We start from the raw sequence: 25,886 nt of genomic DNA on the forward strand, positions 1-25,886 counted from the left end.
GGTACTATTGCTCTCTTTAGATTCTCTTTGCTGTACCCTATTACAACATGTAATTACCAATACATGAAGTGTACTGTCCTCAGGTATTTGCAAATGTCATGCTGCATCTGAAAACTTAAAATGCAAGGTTATGATTTGAACATATTCATTTATTGAATATTCACTTAATCAATACTTCTTAAACACTCAATTGGTGTCAGGCACCAAGGACAGAAGAATGAACAAGAGAGGCATGATCCTTGCTCCCACGGAATTCAAAATTTGCAAAGATGTGCAGTCTTTAAACAGTTTTAAGTGTGATGAATGCTACTAAAGGGAAGGATGAGATTTCATGCATATGCATTCACCTAACCTCACATAAAGAATCAAGGAAAGCCATTTTTTCCCAATGTGTTATGAAATTTGAAACTAGAAAAAGGAGTCAAGAGACTTCTTTCAAAGGAAGGAAAGGGAGAAAGAAATAGATAAGCAAAGAATGGATTAGGCCTTAGAAAACATGCTCAGAATTTGGGACCGTATCCTGAGAGCAGTGTCTTAACCAAGGGGATGACACAACTAGATTTTCATTCTCCACAGAGATCATCTTAGCTATTCTGGGGGTTTGAGAGTGTTAGAGTAGACATTTACAGAGCAGCAGGGAGTTCCTTTTGTGACTGAGACAAGAGATGATGGTGGCATGGGCATGGATTATTTCTATGAACTGAAAAAAAAATTTAGAATGAGGATTTGGTATGACAAAAAAACAAAACTGGACAGATAAGGACAAATGAGAAGTCATGGTGAACCCAGCGGAGAGGGTGGGTGGGGAGCAGTTCACTGAGCTAGGCACCGTGAGAGGAGGAGCCGGGCTCTGTCAGGAGTGGGGAAGATAGTGGGTCTAATTTTAGGCATGAGAGATCGAGGTTCGTGCCAAACTCACAATGGAGATGTCAAGTCAGAGGGTTCTTGGCTGGAGGGAATCAATTTGAAAGACAACAGCATGTGGCTAGATTGTACTGTAATTTAAACCATAGGGGTGAACGAAACTGCCTAAAGAGATAAGGCAGCAAGTGGAAACAAGAATACCTAGAGGAACTCCAACATTGAACAGTCAGTGAGAGAATGATGAGGGAATAGCAGCCAGGGAAGTAACAGAGAAACCAGTTGATCTTTAGGCCACAGAAGCCAAGCAAAGGGTAATGAGGAGGATACACTCAGCTGTGGCCACAACGTCTAAATAGTCCAGCAGCAAGATAAGGATAAAAAAAATCTAATGAAATTAATGATATGGAGGTGACTGGTGATGTTAGCTACCAGCTATGCTAGTAGTTATAGTGGAGTGGTGGGTGGGAAAGCCAAGTTGGAATGGATTAAACGAATGAATAAAGAGAAAATATAGAATACGCAGACAGAGAAAGTCAAAGATTAGCTATGAACAAATAAACTTTTTTCTTCATCTATGTAACTGTTGTATTTTCAAAAGAAATGTGAGACATCTCCTGAAAAAAAAAAAAAGTCTAGAGTCTTTGGAGATGTCTATAATTATACTCATTGATGTGCTAGAGATTACTGAGCCAAGTTCTCCCAGTTTAACTCATTTATTCATTCATTCCTTTATTCTTATCTAATCAATCAATCGTTACATTAGCAAACTTCAATTTATACCTACAATGTGCAAGATACCTGACAAGAGCTTAATGGGGGAGAGAAAAAGAAATTTTTATCAGGCTATTGCTAATTGGGTTGAGATGAAAGTTGTAAGGAGCACCTGCCTTCTTTATCTGAAGAAAATAAGAGAAAAAAATAAGTAAGGCAAATGGAGAACCACAACATTCCCACATTTACTATTCATAAAGGCTAATCTAGGGATGCAGTTTATGGTGGGAGTCAAGGGCTTCTGGGGAAGTGCAGAATCAAGCCAACATACCCACAGGCAGTACTGAACCAGGGCAGGCTTCCCATGCAAGGGTAGAACCTGTTCCCAAAAGAGCCATGCAGAATATTAAGAGGAAAAAAAAGAAGAGTTGAGTCAAGCAAGCCCAGATTATCCTTTAAAGATGTATCACTTGGAGAAGTCACTCTATCTCTTTTGGGCAGAACAAGTCAAGGAGCCAGTGGAGTGCAAATTAAGTACTCTCTTTGACATACAAGACAACACGGAAAGTGGAGAGGCAGTGCCTCCCCCAGTGGATAATGATATAGAGTACTATCACAACGATTTATTGAAGGATACTCAATGACACAAAAGAGTTGTACACAGTTTTCTAGGGAGATGATATAGCACATGGACACAAGAGTACCTAAGGCGGCTGTCTGAGAAACTCCAATATTTGTCAGCAGAGGAGGAAACTGGCACTATATTTCCTATATTATGTACTAGGAAAATGGAATTATTCATTAATTAATTAGGCATTTGTTGAGATCCTACTAAGTGTCAAGCTAGACAGTGGGCAGTTGAGGAGACTGTGGTCCAAATGGTACGCACAATATTCGCTTGCTGGGGCTGTCATAACAAAATGGAACAAAACTGGATGACTCAATAAAAATTTGTTTTACAATTTTGGCGACTAGAAATCCTAGAACAAAGGTTCACCAGCAGGGCCATGCTCCCTCTGAAGGTGCTACAGGAGATCTGTTCAGGCCTCTCTGCTGGTTTCTGGTAATTCCTTGGTCTGTGGCAACATAACTCCAATCTTCATATAGCATTCTCCCTGTATACATGTCTGTGTCCTAATTTCCCCTTTTCAGAAGGACACACATTATACTGGGTCAGGGGCCCACCCTGCCCATCTACTACTTGATTAGTAGAACTAATTTCTACTACTATTTAGTTAGGATAACCTCATCGTATTTCCACATAAGATCACATTCTGAGATTCTGGTGGCTTGAACTTCAATGTATGAATGTTGGGGGGACACAATTCAACTCATTAAACAGTATATTAGGAAAGTTTACCTTATAATCCATTAAACCAATATTTACCATGTATGGGACTATAAATTCTTGTTTTATGCTACATTACAATTTTTTCCCTGCTTAGTAAGGAGAACAGAAGTTAACTCCACTACATTTTAGATAATATAATTATGTCTTTCTTCTGTATGTGGCTTAATATTTTAAAAAATCAGATATGTTGGGTATTATATAAGTAACTGAGAAAGTACCCATTAAGAACAGAATGGACTTTAAAAACATAGACTTTATACTGTAAAGCAATTTTAAATTCACAGCAAAATTAAGAGAAAGGTTAAGGAAATTTCCTATATATTCCCTGCTCCCACAAAGGCATTGTGTCCCCCGTTACTAATATCCTCCAGCAGCGTGGTACATTCGTTACAACTGATGAACCTGCAATGACACATCACTATCAGTCTAAGTCCACAGTTTACATTAAGGTTCACTCTTGGTGTTGTACATTCTATGGGTTTGAACAAATGTATAATGACATGTGTCCACCACTGTAATATACAGAGTAGTTTCACTGCCCTAAAAATCCTTTGTGCTCTGCTTTTCATCCCTCTCTTACCTCTAACTCTTAGAAACCATTGATGTTTTTACTGTCTCCATAGTTTTGCCTTTTCCAGAATGTCATATAGTATATAGAGTCTTTTCAGACTGGCTTCTTTCATTTAATAATACGCATTTCAGTTTACTTGATGCTTTTTAATAGCTTTATAGCTCATTTATTTTCAGTACTGAATAATATCCCATTGTCTGGATGTGCCACCAGAACATACTTATAGTAATTAAGGACGGGAAAGAACAGATTTCACCAAGGCATATGAAAACCCAATTCTTGCTAGCACTCCGCTCCTCCTATCGAGTTCAGCTTAAAGTTATATGCGTGCAAATGTGCCCTAACACAGATCTCATATATGTCAGATCTGTGGTTTGAGAGATCTTAGACTATTTAAATTCTGACTAAGGAGTCAACCCCACTCATATTTTACTTCCACAGTGATGTGAAGCTATTTCTTGATTAGGAAGTGGTTATGTAGAATTGTTCTTTTTAACTTCCAAGACGCATTTCTCAGCATGGTTTTATTGTTAAATACAAGCATGTATTTTTTGGATATGTAAATGTAATTTTTCCCCAAGAAGCTTACTGCCTAAGTGAACAGACTTTATCAAACAATGGCATTTTCTGAGCATTCCATTTTGTAATTCTAGGTTGCTTAGATGCCTTACAAACCAGAGCAAGGAGTTTATTTGCCTAACAATAGAAACAAGAAATATTTCAATAAAGAAGGAACACCGCTTTTTAAAGAATGATAGTGATAAAAAAAATTGCCCTTTGACCAGGACTGTTGTATTTCCTAGAATTTCTATAGATACATTGAGACACAAAACATGCGTTGAAAATATACGTCTTATAAGCAATGACCTATTAAAAAACATGTCTTTTGCACACTTTTGTTGCTGTGAAGAATTAAATATAATTTCTTTTATCTTTGACACCCTAAAGTTTTGTTGGATTCAGCAAATAATTTCCTTCTTCCCATAAGAAATTTATAAGCGCTCAAAGATACATTGTACAGGGACTGAAATCGTTTAATGGGAAGAGAGTTAAATGTATGCATTTTTGCATTTAGTCCAGTCCACATAAATTCTATAGTTCCGGTCCAGTCTAAGGTTTTGATATTACAATACGTATAGTAACCATTCCATTCGCTTACATGTTTATTGCCCTAGCAGTATCTAAGGCATTGCCTTTTGGATACATGACTAAGGATAAATCAGAATACCACGGTTTTGAATGTCCCTACTGAGTTTTATTAAAGAATAATCGGAAACCAAGATAAAGCCATTTCAAGAAGATTGCCTATTTTATACCTTATCCATATTTTCATTTGACACAGTCTATGCATATAGTTAATGTTCAGCTTTCTGTAATTGCCATCCTTTGAAATGAGGGAAAACACTATTTTAAAGCCAGATAGGAAATTGTTGATTTTATTTCTTTGAGCACTCACAAAATTTGAATTTCCAAAATTTGTTTTACCCTGTGAGAGAGCTCTGTGATTTATATTTCTAATGGCTCTGTGACAAATTTTAATAAATCTAATAACTTTTTTCTCCTGTCTTCATGTTATTTCTTTATTTCCCATTTAATGGGAAAAAAGATTGAGGAACATATTTGTAGCTTATAAGGAAAGAGAATAGGAATAATTTGAGATTAATTTTTTTTCCTTTTTGTTTAGCCATTCTCAGCAACAAACATGCTCCACAAGAATCAGTAGAACATAATTGCTACGGCTGCGGTCAGACTGCCTGGGTTTCAATCTGTTCTTCACGGTGTGATGTTGGGCAAGTTATTTAACTCACTCTGCATGCCTTAATTTCCTTAAATGTACAGTGGAATAGCATTACCTACCTATAAGGATTAGAAGAGACATGTATATAAATTGCTTAGAACAGTAAACTACCAGAACATAGTAGGTGTTCAGTAAATGTTACATATTTTTATCAGTGACTTCTACTGCCTAGAACACTAAATAGTGTAGTTAAATCAGCCAAGCAACCTAAGTGGTTTCTCCCTACAGAAACAAGAAATATGGTCAATTTCATATGATTTTTAAGATATTAGGTGTTCTCAAAAAACAATACAATTTCTAAAAAAAAAAAGAGACACACACAAAGTTACTTCTTTTTTAAAAGGTGTTTGCACATGGACTTCTTTGGTGGTGTGGTGGTTAAGAATCCGCCTGCCAACATGGAAGCAACCTAAATGCTCATCAACAGATGAGTGGATAAAGAAGATGTGGCACATATAGACAATGGAATATTACTCAGCCATAAGAAGGAATGAAACTGAGTTATCTGTAGTGAGGTGGATGGACATAGAGTCTGTCATACAGAGCAAAGTAAGCCAGAAAGAGAAAAACAAATACCGTATGCTAACTCATATATATGGAATCTAAAAAAATGGTACTGATGAACCAGTGACAGGGCAAGAATAGAGATGCTGATGTAGAAAACAGACTTGAGGACAAGGGGCGGGGGTGGGGTGGGGGCGAACGGGAAGCCTGGACAAAGCGAGAGAATAGCATTGACATATATATACTACCAAATGTAAAATAGATAGCTAGTGGGAAGCTGCTGCATAACACAGGGAGATCAGCTCAATGATGGGTGATTACTTAGAGCGCTGGGTTAGGGAAGGTGGAAAGGAGTCACAAGAGGGAGGGGATATGGAGATATATGTATAAATACAGCTGGTTCACTCTGCTGTATAGCAAAAATTGGCACAACAGTGTAAAGCAATTAAATTCCAATAAAGAGCTTTAAAAAAAAAAAAAAAGAATCTGCCTGCCAATGCAGGGGACACGGGTTCGAGTCCTGGTCCAGGAAGATTCCACATGTCGCGGAGCATCTAAACCCGTGTGCCACAGCTACTGAGCCTGAGCTCTAGAGCCCACGAGCCACAACTATTGAGCCCACATGCCACAACTATTGAAGTCCATATGCCCAGAGCCCGTGCTCCGCAACAAGAGAAGCCACTGCGCTGAGAAGCCCACGCACCACAGCTGAAGAGTATCCCCTGCTTGCTACAACTAGAGAAAGCCTGCGCGCAGCAACGAAGACCCATCGCAGCCAATAAATAAATGAATAAATAAATAAATTTTTTAAAAAAAGGTGCTTGCACAAATTGAGTTTTCCTTCCTCAGTTGAAACATGCTGTGGTGTTAAGTGATTCAAAGGAGGAAAAATAATCCTCAAAAACCACACATTTTTTCCAAGTTCTGTATGTTTTCCTACAGAGTTCTTCATTTGATTTTGCTGGGTGCCAGGAGCTGCTACTGAGCTATGAGCTTGGTATCACTTTGGTATCTTTTAGCGTGCTGATTTAAATCAGAATCAGAGACATAGCTCCCCCATTTCATATTAGCCCAAGGCTTAATCTCCTCATATAGCCTCAGGGTAAGCTTGGGTTTCAAGTCTGACAACAGATTGCTCCACACTCTTGTTTCTGCTCATTTGTAGTAGTGACCATGGTGGTGGAAGTGGTGGGGCTTGAAGAGTTCCCTTGCTTTCTTGCAAACTCAGCAATCTCATCAAAAAGTATATTTGTTAGGTTGATATAAAGTCTTATTGTGTTGTAGTCAGAGGTGGGGCAAGTGGAGGCTGTCACAGCACGTTGTTTGCTTCACTGCTAGAAGCTGAAGGTCTTGGAATTTGAACTATAGGCTCTTGTAAGTGAATGAATACTTCAGGGTTGACTCTTGGACAGGAGAAAAATATCATTGTAATTGATTTTTGATATGGCCATACTATAGATTATATTTTATAGTGAAAATGGAGGACATTCTGCCTTCAGAAAGGAAGCTGTCATGCAGTGGCCACCTGTATTCTATGCAGCCAGTTGAAAGAAGTCAACATCGTAGCTCACTGCTCAAAGAGTGCTCTTACCAATTTTCCTTGCTTTTCCTAACTTTCTAAAATGAGAGGAGGAATTATAATATGGGTGCCAAAATATGTGCACATTGAACGATTAGTGAATACTTGCTCATCATTTTGAAAAAATATAATTACTTTTTTTGATGTAGTAAAACATGCACTTGGACAAAATTCAAAAGTACAAGGAAGAAATACAATGCAAAGAAGTTTCCCTCCTGCTTCTACTCCCAGTGCTCCAGCAATCCAGTTAGCAAAGATGATCATATTTTCTGCTCCTTCTGAGATGTTTCTATGCACACTGATTACTGACTTGTAGTTGATATTTTCTGACTCCTTACTTCTCATAAAGTGTTTCTAAGTTCTAAAAAAAGGTACTATAACTTCTTTTTATGTATGGTATGAGAATGAGGACAGGTGGCCCTTAAATGCTGTGGCAATTAAAAAAATATATAATCTTTTTTTTCCTGAGATGTTAACTAATATTTCCTTTAAATATTTGAGACCATGAAAGAAACACAAGTCTAGAATAAAATATTAGAATTAGGGAAAGTTAGGGTAATTAACTATGCTGATGATTTTTGAGATGCTATAGCAATTGAGAGAGTAGGAATTCCCAATCATGTAAAGAGATTACTTTTTATTTGTAATATTTGTAACCAAATTGGATCTCATCTACTTAGGAGGCTAGCCAGGGAAATATGAATTACCAAGAAAGCAAATTCAATACCTTGAAATTATTTTTCATTTATATCTAAAACCCACAATTGGTTACAAGTTCTTTGGAATACTAAAAGAACAATATGAGGAATTATGAAAATAGAAAAATTCAAGGTCTGTAAGTGGAAGATGACAGGAAAGAAATCCTGAGACCTAAAACTAAATTGGAAAGAATTACTAAAAAGATTAGTAGAGGGAATTATTTTCCACTGACAGGGGAGAAGTGCTACCTTAATTAGTATGTTTTTTCTATTTAATTTTTTAAATTAATTAATTAATTAATTTTATTTATTTATTGGCTGTGTTGGGTCTTCATTGCTGCACATGGGGTTTCTCTAGTTGCTGCAAGCAGGGGCTACTCTTCATTGTGGTGTGCAGGCTCCTCATTGTAGTGGCTTCCCTTGTTGCGGAGCACGGGCCCTAGGCGTGTGGGCTTCAATAGTTGCAGCACATGGGCTCAGTAGTTGTGGCTCACAGGCTCTAGAGCACAGGCTCAATAGTAGTGGCGCATGGGCTTAGCTGCTCCACAGCATGTGGAATCTTCCCAGGGCAGGGCTCGAACCCGTGTCCCCTGCATTGGCAGGCGGATTCTTTACCACTGCGCCTCCTAGGAGGTCCCTGTTTAATTTTTAACACTTTAATAAAAGCAGACTGGAATAATGGCAATAAAATGAGTCCTCACATTTTTGAAGTTGTATGTGCTGTATGATTTTTATAATGTAATGAACTCTTAAGATATTTAGAATATAGAAAAAAGTTCCCCAAATCTTCAACTAAGTTTGGGGTGAGAGAAACTGATACAAGTATTGAAAATATTCAAAGACCAAAGCAAGATATAAAATGAAATATAGGACATGTACAATAATTCTTAGATCTTACTTTCAAAATTCTGAAAAAAATCAGGAGATTAGTACTATATGAAACATAACATCACCTTCTGAAGTTTTAGGAACATCAAAGGGGCTGAAAGAGAAGAGGAAGAAGGCTTTATTCAGTCTTGATCTTGGTAATTCAAGTGCCATTCTTTGGGGCCAAATTGGAGTCAAGGTATTTTTTGACGAGAGCAAGAAGTCAATTAGGAAGTAAGAGATAAAGGTGCTATCCCTTATCTCTGAGTGCCCAGAGAGACCTTATCCAGAGACCTTCCCTCTTCAGAGTCAAAGACCAGCCCTCAGCCAGAAATAACTGGAGCAATTTTTGTCTGACAATAAAGTAGCTAAGATTTCACACTGAAATTATAATCACATCCATGAGGAGAAATATGAGATAAGAAAATTGACTACAGGGTGAATATCAGACCTAGAGAGAATGGATGACCGTGACTAGAAATAAGTTTAAACTCTAACAATGCCTGGAAAATGTGAAGACACAAACATTTCAACTAGTCTTCAGGCTTTCTGTACATACTCTGCAAACCCCAGTGTGAGCCTGCTTGTTCTTGCTGTGCATTCCTCCTTCGTGTGTAAAGCTCTCTCTCATATACATCACATAAACACCCAGAGAAGCAGAAAAAAAAACCTCTCTACAAAAGGTTGGGTGCAACATTCCCAAAATGCTGAATCAGTCTGAGGGCACAAAGGGGCTCAAATACTGCTTCGCTTTCAGTTTAATCACAAAGTGAGTCTCCCTTGATTTAAAATGACATCCCTGAAATTAATCATGATTTCACTTTTTTTCCAATGTACAGTTACAGTTACTACTGAAGTTCATACCTACAGACTCTAAAGTGATTATCTTGTTACTTTATAATCACACCTGGATATTCAGAGCATTTTACAATTGGGGGAGTTTTAACTTTCAAATAATCCTTTTAAGAAAAGATCGAAGGTCCCTCATTTATAAATGGAATATCTAATTTTAGAAGGTTAACTTAAAATATCCCCAGAAGTTTGCCCCTCCAGTGGAGTGAGAAAACCAGTCCTGTGTTTGGGAACAAAATAATAAAATTAAGCCTCCCCCTCAAAAAAAGAAAAAAAAGATAAAGATGTGAGTGGATACACACATCACAGTCTCTGTGAACCCACACAAAAATAAGCAGGGGATAGGCGTTGGGGTGGTTTCAGAGTGCACCATTATTCACAGGAAAACAGCGAGATTCACTACGGAGGACATAATTCTTTTGACAGTGACAGGACCTCATTCACAGAACCAGGACTGATGGTGCAGGCACAGTCAGCGTGCCAAGCAGCACAGGACCTGGATGCGGGTCCCTAATGGTGAACTGAGATCATTGCTGAGGACACTCGGTGATCACATAAGGGACACTCTGTTTGCTCTCTGGGAGACGCAGTTCATTTGCACTAATTGCAGGCTTGGGGGCCTGGAGAAGGCAGCTCTGTGTACACATACTGTATTCCCTTTGTTGGAGAAGGTAGCTCTCACGGGCCCTGTTCCTCCTGGCATTGTGTATGTGTGTGTATTAACAGAGAGACTTAGCTGCCTTTAAAATATATGTGCATTTCTAATTCTTTGCACTAGGCTTCTAATAGCTGGTGAGGGGAAGCTACAATATAATAGTGAATTACTTTCCGGAAAAGTTTAGCAGATAATTCATGAAATAAAAGAAATCCAAGAAAGCCTAACCCAATTACTATGGTTTACAGGATTTGTTTTTCTTCAGAAAAGTTCTATAGAAAAAAAATTCTATCTACTGATCTAGTAACCACCTATCTATTTGGGTCATTTCCACAGTTAGAGAGATTGAACAATCCTCATCTATAAGAATACACCTTTTAAAATATACTTCTTCCTTTCATTATCAAACAACTTTTGGAGAAATATAAAATCAGGAATCTCAGATCTTTCAGGCTTAGAAACACTGCATGTTGAAGACACTGAATGGTGTAAAATGAGCATCAAATAAATCTAATCATGCTGATATAGTAAAACTTTGACATTCTCAAGAGGTTTGGTTGACTGAAAAATAAATATTTACCAAGAACTTGAAATATTTAATGAGATATACTAATCACTGAGACAAGTAACAAAAAAGTAGAAATAGTCCTTGTCCTGGTAATGTTTACAATTTATGAGGGGATGACGGACATGCACATTATGAAGTTACCTACAAGGACCAAGCTAACCAATACCTCCTAAATGAATGAGAAGTGTAAGTTGTACTTCAATAATTCAGAGGTGAACAGTCTCACCTTTTCATTATGAGACTCAACAAGTGATTTCCAGAGAATATAAAAAATTTGAATTGTGAATAAAAGAATAGGAGGTTCAAATGTGGGAAAGGCTTGTCAGACAGGTGAAGGTATTTTATGAGTATGGGATGTAGCCAAGAGAAGAGAGTGGGGGAATAGTAGGAACCAAAGATAACAGAGGTGTTAGTCAAGGCGGGAGGACCTGGGCACTTGCCCAAAGAGTTTGAAGCAGCAGAAACGGAAGCTCATCAAAGTTTTGAGAAGGACAGTTATGTGACCAAATGCTGGTTTAAGAACCTTTTCATTGATCAAAGAGTAACAGGAAATTTGACAAGAATGGGACCTGGAGGAATGGAGGTCAGTTAGGGGACTCTGGTCCACAAATGAGGTGATGAGGCAGTGATATAGGATGGGGCAGTGATATTAGAAAGGAAGAGATAAAAGCTAAAGGCCCAGTGATCTTGTACATCTAATAATGTATATCCAGCTTGGGGGAGAAAAGCCTCAAACTCTGAGCTATCTGGGTGAAAGGCAGAATTAGAGAAATCCAATAAGGGACTCTGAGTTGGTTTGCTTGTTTGTTTTATAGAAGAATTTAAGTGGAATGTTGCATTTAAGTTGCTGAAGAAATGCTTGGCGTGGGGGCGGGGGCGGTCGGGGAGGTGCAGCAGTCCAGTAGTTAGAAATATGGCCCTGGAACAAAGGGGAGAAGTGAAGGCTTCAGGGAAGCCTACAGTATTTGAAGTCACAGAGCTGGATATCACCTCTAACAAGATAAAGATGTCTGAACATAAGGTGAGACTGATGTCAAGGGAAGGTTTCCTGAGCATATAGGAATTTTGAATATCAGTTTAAAGACAAATTCTCTAAGATGATGTAAAGATATATCATCCTTGCAAGCATGAGAGCTAACATTCACTTCTACAAATTTTGTGAAGGACAAATATAATGGAATACAACGTAGAGGAAATACACTGAACTGCAGGACTGTGATTTACCTTATGCAGGTGAGGAGTCACTGTGTCCTCAGTATAGTTAACAACCCAGGGAAATATGGTGGAAAAGGATGAGTTCAGGTTTTCCTGGGCACAGAAAACTCTGCTTCCATTACCTTAGATAAGTACCTTAAGGTAAATTTCAGCATCTCATGTGTTAAGCAAATATACTGTGATTATGGGACTAGAGATAATATATGTCTTATATGCCTAGCACACTATATGTATTCATTAAAGGGAAGTTGCCATTATTTATTTTATTTTCATTTTTGCATTTTTATTATTTACAAGGATAAACTACATTTCTAAGGATAGAGGATTTCTATCACCAGAGTGACATATATCAGAGAAAGAAACATTTCTATAATGTAATTTTGAGTAAAAAGAGGGAACCTACAATAAAATAAATATTCACATATGTGAATATTCATTGATATATTAGTAGAACTTCATGGAGAAATTACCTATTTAAAAGTGGTCACTGACTTTACATAAATATGGTCTGAAAGAAAAAGAAATACATAATTCTATAAACTACAGTTCAAAGGAGAAAAGATAAAGAAAATGAGTAATGGGGTAAACTGAGGACTCTAAAACCTTCATTTATATAGAGAAAACAGTTCATTTTGGTAAAGTATATAAGGACTTAAAGACTGGTAGGTTTGGTACTTATATACATACAGACTATTACAAAAAAAACTAGTAATATTTTATATTCACAGAAGGAAATAAGTTCACTTGTACATGATTTCCAGGAATGAAAGAAAGAAGAAGGCTTTGGGAGGTAAAAATTTATAATTCCATGTTTAAAGATGTACAAGTAAAACAGTGGTCATGTGTCTACAAATTGCTAAGAAATGTATTTATGCTTCTGTTTGGTGGTATAGTATAGCAGGATAGTATAGCAGCTAAGAGCATGGGTTCTGGATGCAGATTTCCTATACATGAATTCCAGTTACTGGGCAAATTATTTAATTGTAGTGTACCTCAGTGTCCTAATCTGTAAAACAGTACTCAGCTAATAGGACTGATAGGAGAATTAAATAAACTAATGCACAAAATGAGGTTAAGAAGTTCCTAGCACATGGTTAAGAGCCAAAAGAAGTTAATTATCTAATATTGTTTATTACCATTATTATCAATATTACTGGTAAAAGAATAAAGCGACCTCAGTAAGCTTTTCTCCCATTCCAAATGTGCCTCACTAATTATACTGTTTATGTTCTAAACTGATGTCTGATATTGATTACTATTACAGCCTCTTACAGGGCAGTGTTAACTAAAATTTAAGCAACAATTTTGTCAACATTGTTTGAAGTGTCCTGTATCCAATGAATGTGTATGAGAAGAAGACAAAGACCCTGGGCTAGAAAAAACGTGGTGAGGTTCAAACGGTGAAGAGTTTGGTAAATGTATATAGGAGGGGGGCAAAGAAAAAGTTTCATCCTAAAGTTTCTCTTGGATAAACATAAAGAAAAATAATGACATTTCAAAAAATGAGACTTGCCAAAAGATTTCTAATAAGGGACGATGAACCAGTTTTCTGGTTTGGGGCTGTTTCCTCCATCTTTGAACACTGGGTGAACAGATGCCTAATTTATGTACCTCTCATGTCCCATAAATAGAAAGAAAAATTAGTATAAGACCACTTGCCAAGCCAGGCTCACAGAACCACTGTTTGTGGCATCTGTTGACTATCCAGAAATCCCCAAACTGGCCTGCACAGTTGTTCTCTATCATTGTCAGGCTCAGAAGTCCAGAGACAGTCACATGACTTGGGCTGGTAAAGAAGAGTTCAACCCGGTCCATTTTCCCTGAAGCCTTAAAAACTTCCTAGGCATGAGGTAAGAATAACAGGGGATAGAGCAGGGGACTCGAGGGAGGGTGGGGGGGGAGTCGAGGGAAGCGGGGAATGCAGGGATGTGTGTATGGAAACAGAGGATTGGACTTAGTGTACCCCCCCAAAATAACAAATAAATAAGTAAAATTTAAAAAAAAAGGGGGGGGATAGAGCTTTCCAGATTCACTATGTCCCCCAGTTAAGTAAATTTCTAGTTTAAGAATCTGTGGGCCAAGAACACTTCATTTGATTTGCCCTATACAGAATATAAAATGAAATAGAAATCAGTGATTTAGGCCTAACGAGGCCATATAATTTACATTTTTAACTATAAGGTGTTAACCAATAAGAAATTCTGTAACTGCTCTTTTGACACCCAACTTCTGCTTCTTTCGTGATTACTTGCTTCTACTCAGCTAAATTGTTTTGCTTCTCACGTCAAAGATCAACTAAGAAAACGATGCCCTATCAACTTAATTTAAAACCATTACATGATGAAAAGTAAATATTTTGACGGAGATATTTCAGAATCAAAAAAGAGAAGGTATCCAATTGCTTGAAAATTACCACATCATATTATAGTAAACAAGTTACATCATGTACCTGTAGTGATTTTTAGCATTTGTACCCAGAAATCAATTATTGCTAGGGTCAGAGAATAATTTTTTAACCAATATATTAATGGAGTTACCCTCCTCTGAGTAACCAAGAGGAAACCACTTTTTAAGGTTTTATACCTTGATTGACATATTGAATTTTGGTTTCCTTATGTTTAGTGAAGAACATTTTTACAAGTATTATGGAAAAGGAAGGTAAAAAAAATAGGCTTATGAAACTTTTCTTTCATAAAAATAATTGGGCATGAAAATTCAAATATTATGTCACTATAGAAGCGGTACAGTGATAAGTAAAAGTACAGACATCAAAGTAGTTGTAGGAAATATCTTAAGAATAATATGCATGCAAAGGTACGTTAACATTTTCTCAACAGTTTTAACACAGCCCTTAGATTTTCAATGCCCATTAAAATAATGATATGCCATTATTAAAAATAAATAACTACAGCAAAACTTTGGAAACTTATTCCAAGATTACAGGTAAAGAGAATGACATAGTTTAGTGCTGGTAACATTTAATTATGAATAAGATTGTGAAAAAATCTATTTTATAAATAAAAAATTTGGCACTATGTTAGTAATAAACACAAGAGAACTGCAAATGCATACCGTGCACAAACACACTTTATATCTGTCTAACATTTTTTACATATGTGATATGACAGATGATAAATTAAAGGGATAACAAGCCTTTCCCTTGTTCAAGAGTAATTGCCTTCACAATGTCAAGTGTGAATATGCTTTCTCCAAATGGTCAGAAAGGGTGGTAAGGGTCAGGGGATAAATACATGGGCATTTTGTAGCTATAGTTATTCTGTGGGCTATATTCACTGAAGATGTTAACTAAATCATACGATACAACCTCTATTCACAGAACTGAAAGTATAGTGAGATATCTAAGGATAGAGTGTATCTAATACTAATTAACAAAACTTTCACGTCACACAATCATAGTCGTGACTTGTGACACCTTCTAAGATTTAAACCACTTACTATATTGCCATTAATATTGTATAAGTGAAACCAGAAATTGAGGAAGTTGAATGAATTGCTTGATATGTTAAAATTAACACTAATAAATTGGATATAAGAATCACGTCCTTTATTTGATATCATAATCTTCTCTCTGAAGAGAACTGTAGTCATCTCTGAAGAGAACTGTAATGTTCTGAACATATATATGTGAGAATATACACATATGTGAAAAAAAATATACATTTGGACATTTGAACACACGGATATAATATATATTCAGCTACATCTAGAAGAGCTGATGAACCTATAACAAATGTAAATGACTAACCTGGTGTTACTACTACTCCATTTCCATTGACCACAGGCCTCTCTTCCTCCTCCTCCTCAGGAGGCTCTATGCTTGCTTTCTCCATGTTGCTCACTGATTTATTCCTCTTTCGTTTTCCTTCAGCGCTTGGAGTGGCTCCAGGAAGTATCTGGTCTGTTACATTTAATAACAATGGTGCTGGTTCTGCTGGAGGCTTTGGGGTACCGTAGTAATTGTCTGCAAATGATACAAAACATATGAAATTAAATATTTCTCCTACTGGTGTGCATACTTTGTAAAGAATGGAAATTTTACTAACAAATGTGTATCCTAATTTTTATATATATATATATGTATTTTATATATACATATATATCATTTTATATCCTTTTCTGTTGTTTATTTGTTGTTTATGTGTTTATTTGTTGCTTCCATTGTAGTGGGCGTCAATGCTTAAATAAAGATATAGATCTACCTTCATTTAACCTTAGTGCTAAATCAAAATAAAGTCTTAGCTATTAGTTTCATGTTACATAGCAATTTCAAATTAATCAAAAATTTTTGATAACAAGCCTTGATTATAATCTTTTAAAAAAATAATTATGTCTGAATAAGAGTATGGGTAACTTTTTTTTTTTAAAGCAAATTTCACAACATTCTGGACAGGCAAAGCATGTTGTACTTTCCTCAGCTTTCAAAGGGCCCTGGCTGTTGTCCTTGATGTGCACAGCATCCTGCCCAGAGCTGTACCTTCATGCTAGTTTAGTGGTTCCCATGGCTGCTGACAGTGGGCCTGCTGCTCTAATCATTCTTCAGATGACCACAGCTCTTTTTCCCACAGCTCCATGATCTGAGCTATGGAATCATTTGCTTCCACCATCAGTCTATAAGACTTCTCAAAGAGGAGACTAATTCTTATTTATCTCTGTAATAAGAGCCTGGCAAATAGTAACATCAATATATGCTTACTATGTGAACATCTTTATATATTCAAAGCAAATTACTTATAAAAAATAGTTTAAATTTTTGATTGGTAAAAAGCATAGTGATGTTATTTAAAAATCAATGTTAATTTTTAGCATCAACTTCAAACCCATACGGGTGTTTTCAGCTAATTGAATAATTTATGCACGTATTTGCTCACTCATTCCCTAAAATCTTTATTTAGTACCGACTATGCACCCAAGCACCCCAGGACACGTCTGAGGGGAACGGATGACTGTAATACAATCCTTGTCTCCTAGATGCTCAATGATCTCGTGTGGAAGACAGGCACATTTGACCTTAAGCAGATAAGCATTAAAACAGGAAATAGGATGAAGCACTCAATCTAGGAGGCATGGAAGGGGAAACACGTCTCACTATCTGCAGAGGCCACTGAAGGCAACTGGAAAAACAGTGCTGCGAGAGGAACAGCCCCTAAGTAAAAGTTACCGGGTCTAGATTTGGATTTTCTATGTAGAAACTTTCTATATATAACTACAATTCAAACAAGTTATTTACTTAGTATGGCTCAATTTCTTCATCTATAAATTGCAAGTGACAGTACGTGTTATAATCAGCTGCACTCTGGGTTGCAAACAACCAAAACATACTCTAGTAAACTTAAAGACGATAAGAATGTGCTGAAAAGATATGAGATGGCTAGTTGAGGGACGAGGCTGGAAAACCTTGGGGGAAATGCACAGAAACAAAAGAGTCCAGTGTGGACACCCGAGCTGTGTCTGCTGGCCCTGACTCCTGAAATCCCAGCAGGTTCCACCACCACATGCACCGCCCTCAGCGGCAGCTGCCTTGCTGGGGATAAATCCAAACTCTTCTCAGGAGCTCTGATTCCGTTCATTTCCAGGAAACCTTTCAGGCACGGTTACCTCCTTGGCTGAATCTCAGTCACACCGGTGCCCCTGAGCAGCTGAGGAGCACTGCCCTCCTTCGATTTCAGGGGAGGGGGGCAGAGCCCGACCTTCCATCCATCTTATCTCAGGGCCCTCCCAGGGGTAGGAAGGGTCTTGAGGTTCTGGACAGGCAGACGTGACAAATATCCACTACACCTGCCCTCCTCGCTGGGCCACTGTGACAATGAAGTAAGAATGTATGAGGAATAATACATTGTGAAACTGTAGTTGTTTCAGTGGCAGTGTAAACCTCATGCTGGCATGAAGTGAGTGACTATTCTGAAGCCTAGACGTGCCACAAACGCTATTGCTCATTTTCACAGATATTCACAGTTGTAATAATAATACCAGAAAAAAATGATCATGTAAAGTGGTTCTTTTCTTATACACGTACAACTTTTATCCAGACGTCTGCAAAGTGGATGATGTACATTTTGCTCAAAGTTACTTTCTAATTTGATTTACAGCATTTCAAATGAATCAGACCTTTAAAGGTACTGGCCAAATTCTGAGCAAACAAAAACTGTTGGTTTCTCCCTAGAAGTCTAGGAACTATTACAGTATTTCAGCACCCATGAGGGCTAGCACCGTTCTCAGTACACTGCTGTGTCTCCCTACAGAATCACAATACTTAACTCCTTATCTAATAAACACAATGTCCTAAGAAATAACATAATTTCAAGTAGTGTTCGGAGATCTTCAGTGCTTTTAAGTACATATATTACTAAGAAAAATGAACCACGCTTCAGTGCTCATTTTTTTTTCCAATTAGTCTTTTATGGTTTAAATCTCCCTGAGGCAGAAAAAGAACCTTTTAGTAATTAGAAATAAATGCATAGCTCAGAATAAAAATAAATATTAAGTAACAGATTCTGTTGAATATATATTCCTAAATAATTACACCTATTGACATGTGATGTGATTATAAATTATATAGCAATATTCTATTTCTACAATTTGACTTACGAAATTAATACTTTAGATTAAATTTTAGATGTAAAAGAGTACAAATCATTAGTTATTAAGATTATCTTTATTAGCAATAATAATAGCAAGTTAAAAAAGGCACAGAAATAACACATGCAGTTACTATATTTGAGAAATATAATTCATGGAGAATAGGCTATTACCTTAAACCAAATGGATAGAACAAAGAAACCAGAACAAAGAACCTAAAAGAAGCTGAAAAATCAGCCAGATGGTCAGGTAGCTAAGTCACCGAAATGATTTCCTGATTTTAAATATATACAAATCAATATACTAAAGACAAAATGTGCCTTTGGGGTAACATACCAGCATGTTTTAAAAAAACTAATAAACATCAAAACTCCTTAAAAATATAATTTAGAAAAACTGTTCCATTAAGAATGAAGTGTCTCTATGCATAGTGCCAGCATTTAGAGAATCTAAAACCTCAAAATACCAAAACAATATGGTGTATGTTTAACAGCACAGATCATGGTGAGATAAACCTGACTCTGAATCCTGTGTCCCCTAATCTGGCTGTTTCTTTATATCCTTAAATTAATTTAGTTAAAGTGGGACTGTGGGGCTGTAAGATGACAAAAGCAACTACAGCTACTACTATTACCATCATCACCACAATTGAGTGAGCTGGACACTGTAAAGGGCATTTTACTTCTGAGCTCTTGGATCTGATGGGGATTAGAATGAAGTCATTCTGCCTCTGCAGTTAAATGAAAATGGAGGCTCTAAAAAATTAAACTATTTTCCAATATTACACATGAAGCAAGTGGAAAACCTATATCCATTTGACTTAGGAACCTCATTTCTTTTCAAAATACTATATTGCCTCTCAAGAGAAAAAAAAAATACGATGCAATTTGCAACCTACCCAGAATTGACAGAGTCCTCTAGGACTTCATTCAAAGCCAAAACCAATGAGCAGAAAAATATCACTTTCAAAAGGGAAAGGCAATGATTGCTACCAAATCATGAAGCAGGGACATTTTAGGTGATTTTTTTTCCCTCCCCTCTTCCAAAACTAAGTGTCTGTGTGTGTGTGTGTGTGTGTGTGTGTGTGTGTGTTGGGGGGATGCAGTAGGGATTATAGGCTTTCTTAGACCACTTTTTACTGACTATGTTTGTATTTGTAAAGAAAGATGTATTGATTCGCAATTTCATGTAAGTTTAATAAAAAATTTCACTAACTTGGTTGTTGAATATGATGACAATGGAAATGATATTGTGCATAACATTGCCCACTTAATTCTATTATAATTAAGGTAATCTATAACAGTTTAATTTTGAATCAATGCCTGGAAAATAAAAGAGACAATTATTTGAGAAACTTGATTTAACTTGATTTATTCTTCATATTTTTAAGTCCTTGAATGGCTTTTTCATAAAGATAGAGTTATGAAAGAGTGACACAGGGTGAATAAGTCATTTCTTACATTATAAATATGAAAAAAGCTTTCCAGAAATTTGAATAAAAAGAATAGTCTATCAAACGTCAATAATGAGTTTCATAACAATAAAAATATTTAATATATGACCATTTACATTGAACACTGTTATACTAATTTCTTGCAAGGGGAGAGAGACTAAAACAGACTACATTGTTATGAACTAACCTCCCTAGAAAACACTTGTTTTTTTTTTTTTTTTAATAGTTGTGGCACACAGGCTTAGTTGCTCCATGGCACGTGGAATCTTCCCAGGGCAGGGCTCGAACCCGTGTCCCCTGCATTGGCAGGTGGATTCTTTACCACTGCGCCACCTAGGAAGTCCGAAAACACTTGTAAAATATAATCCATCACTCACTTTTATGCAGGCCCTTCCTAAGTCAACCAGAAGAGATGAAAAGAGCTTTTTAAATAACTTTCATATACTATACGTGAAGACTATCACAGAATTACTTCTTTGCTTTCTCCATGCTTGTTAGACCAAATAATCTTTTCAAAAACTATTAATCTAAGTTTTTAAAATAATGTTTTTGTCTTCTGACCCTACCCAGGTTTTTTCCCCAACACATTGATTTTAATGGTGAGGGCAAAAGAATAGAAAATGATTTCAGTGAATTTTAAACTGTTCCCTTTTTTTGTATCCATAGTCTTTGTTGAAGGGTAATAGATATCAGAATAGTATTTTCTGAGATGCACCATATTCTTTATGTCTATAAGTTTCGACATTATGACAAGAAGTAGCAAAGACACTAAAAACTAATTTTGGGTATGAGGAAATGTGAAAGTGCTAGTAACAAACTGAAATACTTTGAAACACACTACTTATTTCCAACACTTTTTCCTTTTAAACAAGATCAGTTTTCATGATAGAAACTTGTGATTTGTTATTTAGTTCATTTGACTTTTTAAGTAGTAGACCCAGATGTTGACTCTGTTGTTTTAATCCTTTGGGTGTATAATACTCACGTGTAGGTTTTACATCAAATAACCATCTATCACTCCACAAGGCACCCAAACGGAGATGGATTTTAGAAAGGTAATATTCTTGTCTTCAAGATACCTCACAGATTAAGGTCTTGACCCCCATTCCTCCCCAATATTCTCAGTGCTTTTATTCCCATTTTGGTAACCAGAAAGAATCAACTTTGGATAATGATTTAGTGGAAGAGAGATGACTGCCTACAGACACTTCAGGGCATGCATACAACACAGCCCATCACTGAGATCCCCAGAGAACTAGAGAATATGTCCTTGTGTTGGAAAGAATGTGTGGCAAAATTTGAGAGGTTGAAAATCTCATCATTTATTTTTTACACTTTTATAAATGGAGCAAATAGTTTGATACTTGGCCTCCTGATGGCACCTGCATAAATTGACTCCGACATTAAATGGAGAGGAGAGAGTTAGAGTTCCAGGTCCACGCACAATTAATCATGTTGGAAAACCTGACAGATCGTACATAAGTAAATAATTATTTTTATCACACTAGAGATGTATGTTTGTATTAACAGAAACAGATAAAACATGAGAGGACTCTAAATTCAAACTTTAAGACGTGTTTAACATATTATACAAGGGTTAGTAATGACTGAAAATTAGTACCAAAAACCATCATAAGATGGTTCTGCCATGATAAGAATCACAGTCACATGGCTACCCAGTTAGTAAATTAGAAATTATATAAATACATAGTAAACGTAACCTAGAAAATATTCTACTTTTCTAAAACTACACTTCCTACCAGAAAATAAGACTCAAAGTTCCCCTGTAGAACGTTTTTGACAACTGACTTTGGAAGTTATTTTTGTAAGCAGCTCTGATACTTAGATTTGATCTCCCCCTAAAAGGTATCATTTCCTCATCATATCCATATATAGTTAGTAACTTAAAACCAAAATGCAAAAAAAAAAACTCTGACCTCAAAGGATGATGTATTTTTCTTTTGTGGTGAAAAGCATTCATGTCACATGTGACACAAATAGAAAAAAACATTCAAATGGTATTTTGTCACTGATATCCGTGCTAAACAGTAAACTGCTGAATTCTTTGAAAGTTCAATATTGAATGTGACTTTCAAAAGGTGGACAATTGTGCAAACAATGTGAAAATTTATGTTTTTTCACATGCGAAATTGAATTATTCTACAACAATCCCCACCTAAGAATTTCAAGTTTATTTTAAAGTAATGAATGCTGGTTTAACAACATGATCCAATGTTGACAGACACAGGACAAATCTTTGCTAAGTGGAACTATCTGCTGACTGGTCAGGGTAGGTGGTTCCTTGTTTAAAGGAAACCAGATACCCTTCCTTTTAGTGACTCTTCCCTTAAGCATTATTCAGAAGAGTTCAGAACACTTCCCACCTGTGCCAAATAAAATAGGTAAAGAAATCATGCAAAGAAATCCTCAAGAGAACATAAGGAAGTTACATACGATTTTTCAATGTCAAATATACATCTGCTTTCAAAGTAAAGCACTTGAACATTTATAATTATAGTAACATAAAAAAAACCCTACAAGCCCAATTCACAAGCGTGTCACACTTAAATAATATTAAATTCCTTAGAGCAGCTCTGTCTGATAAAAATGTAATAACAGCCACAAATACAAGCCATATATGTCATTTAAAATTTTCTAGTTAGCAGCACTAAAAAGGGAAAAAGAAAGGTGAAAATTATTGTAATAATATATTTGACTTTACCCAACACATACAGTATATTATCATTTCAATATAATATAAAAGTTATGAATTGCAATATTTTTACTTTTTTTCTTACTAAGTCTTCAAAACCCAGTGTATAGTTTACACTTAAAGCACATTTTAATTCAGACAAGCCCCATTTTGAGTGCTGAAAAGCCATATGCGCCTAGTGACTACTTTGTTGGACAGCACGGTCTTACACTTTTATCAAATAACATTTTAGGTTACCATATCATCACCTGACTCATTTTTCTCACAAACGATAAAGCGAAAATCTCTACTTTGACTGAGAAAACACCAAAATACAATGACAACTTCAGGTGACATTGTGTCACTGATATTTCTTTTGTTTAATTGCTTTGCTGCACTGAGTACATGTAAGATATTATTAAGCACCCAACGGATGTACATTTCATAATAACTTTCTTCCATTCTGCTTCCTAATCACCCATTTTATCACTCTGTCTTGTCTTAACCTGAAAAATCCACTTCTGACTTTATTATCAAGTTATAAGTTAGAAAGTGGAAAAAAAAAGAACAAATGTTTCAAGCAAATGATATAAGTATGGACATGTGTGAGGAACCTGTCTTCTGTTCAAGAATAGGACTGAAGAACACTTTTCAGTTAGTCATAACCCATAGAGAGAGCGCCTGTTGATTCATGGTAATAGCGTGAGAACAGAGAGTACTCACATTTGTCTTCCTCCCTCTTGTTACCTCTCTGGTAACACTCTCATTTTGATCATCCACAGTGTTCAGAATCCAGTGCCTCATACTTCTCTCACTAGACTCTTCTTTCATACCTTATGCTCATAATAATTCCAATTTTCTTTTTCTTCTATATGGTATGTGTCTGATTTCTAATTTTCTTTAGTTCTTGCTAAGTGACTGGATCACCACCCTGATAAACTAATTTAAACTCGATGCCAACACCTAAAATTGGCTTACTATATTTTGCATATTAATAGGATTTAAATCTAATCCAAAACGTTGATCATGAAATTTGGTCAAATCAGTGGGGAACACATGTTTTAGAAGAACTTATTTTTTAGTGTTCTCAAATCACAATAGAGATATTTTCTTGGGTGGTGAGGGCACCTGGTAAGATACATGTGATGATCCTTGGGGAACATAAGCAAAGGTCAATGCAAAGAGTTTGGGGAAAGGAGTACTGAGAAAAAAATAATTTCTATTATAATTCCAGTTAGTACCAAATTTACATGTCTATCTTTTTGAATGGAAACCATTTGCAACTGTGTTATTAATGCAATTAATTGTTTAAGTTTTACAGTGTCTACTGGGCTCAGTCCTTAAGAGACAGTCCCGTCATGGCTCAGTAGATAAGAAAGTAGAGGTGAAATTTTGATGAATTTTTAAATGGGCATTTGTACAAAGCTCAGTGGATTCCTGCGATAGCCATCTTGATTAAATTTCCTTCTTCAAAAATTGATAAAGAAAACCAAACCTCTCAAGGACAGTATTATTTTCCTCACACAGCATTTATGGCTTGTCACATAACTTCCTTCTCTCAATGGTGCTATTAACCGTGATGCTATAAAGTCACTAAGAAATCAGGAAACCTCTAAGGCTTTCTTTTGTCGCTGTCTTGCAAGTACAATATCTAGGGAAATTCTGATTAATCTTAATTTGATTATTAGTTAATGACTAAAGAAATTTGCCAAATATCTAATTCTTAGTCGCTAATAAAAGTCAGAAAAATTTTACTTCTACTTGGAAAATTTCTTTGCTGGATTTTTCCAAGCATGCATAGGAAAGAGCGCAGCACAGAGAGGATCTGGGTTCTAATCAAGATTCTACCATTAACTTTCTAAAAGGCCTTGAATTAGGCATTAAACTCCTCTGAATTTTAGTTTCCATTTGTTAAATGACAGAATTGGGTCATAGTTTTAAAGTACTTACCTCCAAAATTCTGCAAATTTTTAAACGATGCAATGATAACAGGTTATATTTCCTTGCCATCATATCAGAAAATCCTGAATTGTCAATGAGTAGAGAATAACAATAAATTGCAGCCAACAATTTCAATTACTTGAGAGCCTGGACTCATTTGCTTTCCCAACACAAACGTGGAGAACTGTCACGTTACTCTCTCTTTATATTTCTCTGCACATTCCCTTCTGGGAAATGGTTGTGGTTACAGAGTATTTCTATTTTTGTTCCAAGCCTTTCATTTGCATCCATCCCTGTTGGTGAATTAGAAAGCCCCTAAGTATATCTCTCACAGGATGTGAACTGTGATTACTTTGTGGAAGGCCATATATGAAGTATTTCAACTTTATATTTTATTCCATGTGATACTTAAAAAATTTTTGACTTTTATGCAGATGCAGAGAATGGACTGGAGGACACGGGCTTGTGGGGGTGGGGGGTGAAGGGGAAGCTCGGAAGAAGTCAGAGAGTAGCATAGCCATATATATACTACCAACTGTAAAATAGATAGCTAGTGGGAAGTTGCTGTATAACAAAGGGAGATCAACTCGATGATGGGTGATGCCTTAGAGGGCCGGGACAGGGAGGATGGGGGGGAGTTGTGGCAGGGAGGGGATATGGGGATACGTGTATGAATACAGCTGATTCACTTTGGTGTACCTCATAAGCCGGTACAAGAGTGTAAAGCAATTATATTCCAATAAAGAGCTTAAAAAAATTTATGACTTTTAAGAGTTAATATTTTCATTATGACCTGTGAGATACAAATATAAATCCTAGATGTTAGAGTATAGTTAAAGTTAGCAGCAATTTAGATTTAAGTAGAAGCAATTTATAAGCCAGGAAAACAAAGAACAACCACAAAAGGTAAAGGAATAAGAGTTTTTGGTATTTAACCATAAGGCTTTGTCCGTGTAGCTATAACAAGTCT

The 25,886-nt window shown here is 36.3% G+C and overlaps 1 protein-coding gene across 1 annotated transcript in view; it reads right to left on the reverse strand.

Moving 5' to 3' along the window:
• MAGI2 (membrane associated guanylate kinase, WW and PDZ domain containing 2) overlaps positions 1–25,886 on the reverse strand; it is a 1,275,509-nt gene that overhangs the window by 445,551 nt on the left and 804,072 nt on the right. Inside the window, exon 4 of the mRNA XM_057732512.1 lies at positions 16,000–16,215. Coding sequence (XP_057588495.1) covers positions 16,000–16,215 — 216 coding nt within the window. The remainder of the gene's footprint in view (positions 1–15,999; positions 16,216–25,886) is intronic.

This window comes from Hippopotamus amphibius, chromosome 4, assembly GCF_030028045.1.
Source record: "Hippopotamus amphibius kiboko isolate mHipAmp2 chromosome 4, mHipAmp2.hap2, whole genome shotgun sequence".
In the NCBI taxonomy this organism is placed as follows: Eukaryota; Metazoa; Chordata; class Mammalia; order Artiodactyla; family Hippopotamidae; genus Hippopotamus; species Hippopotamus amphibius.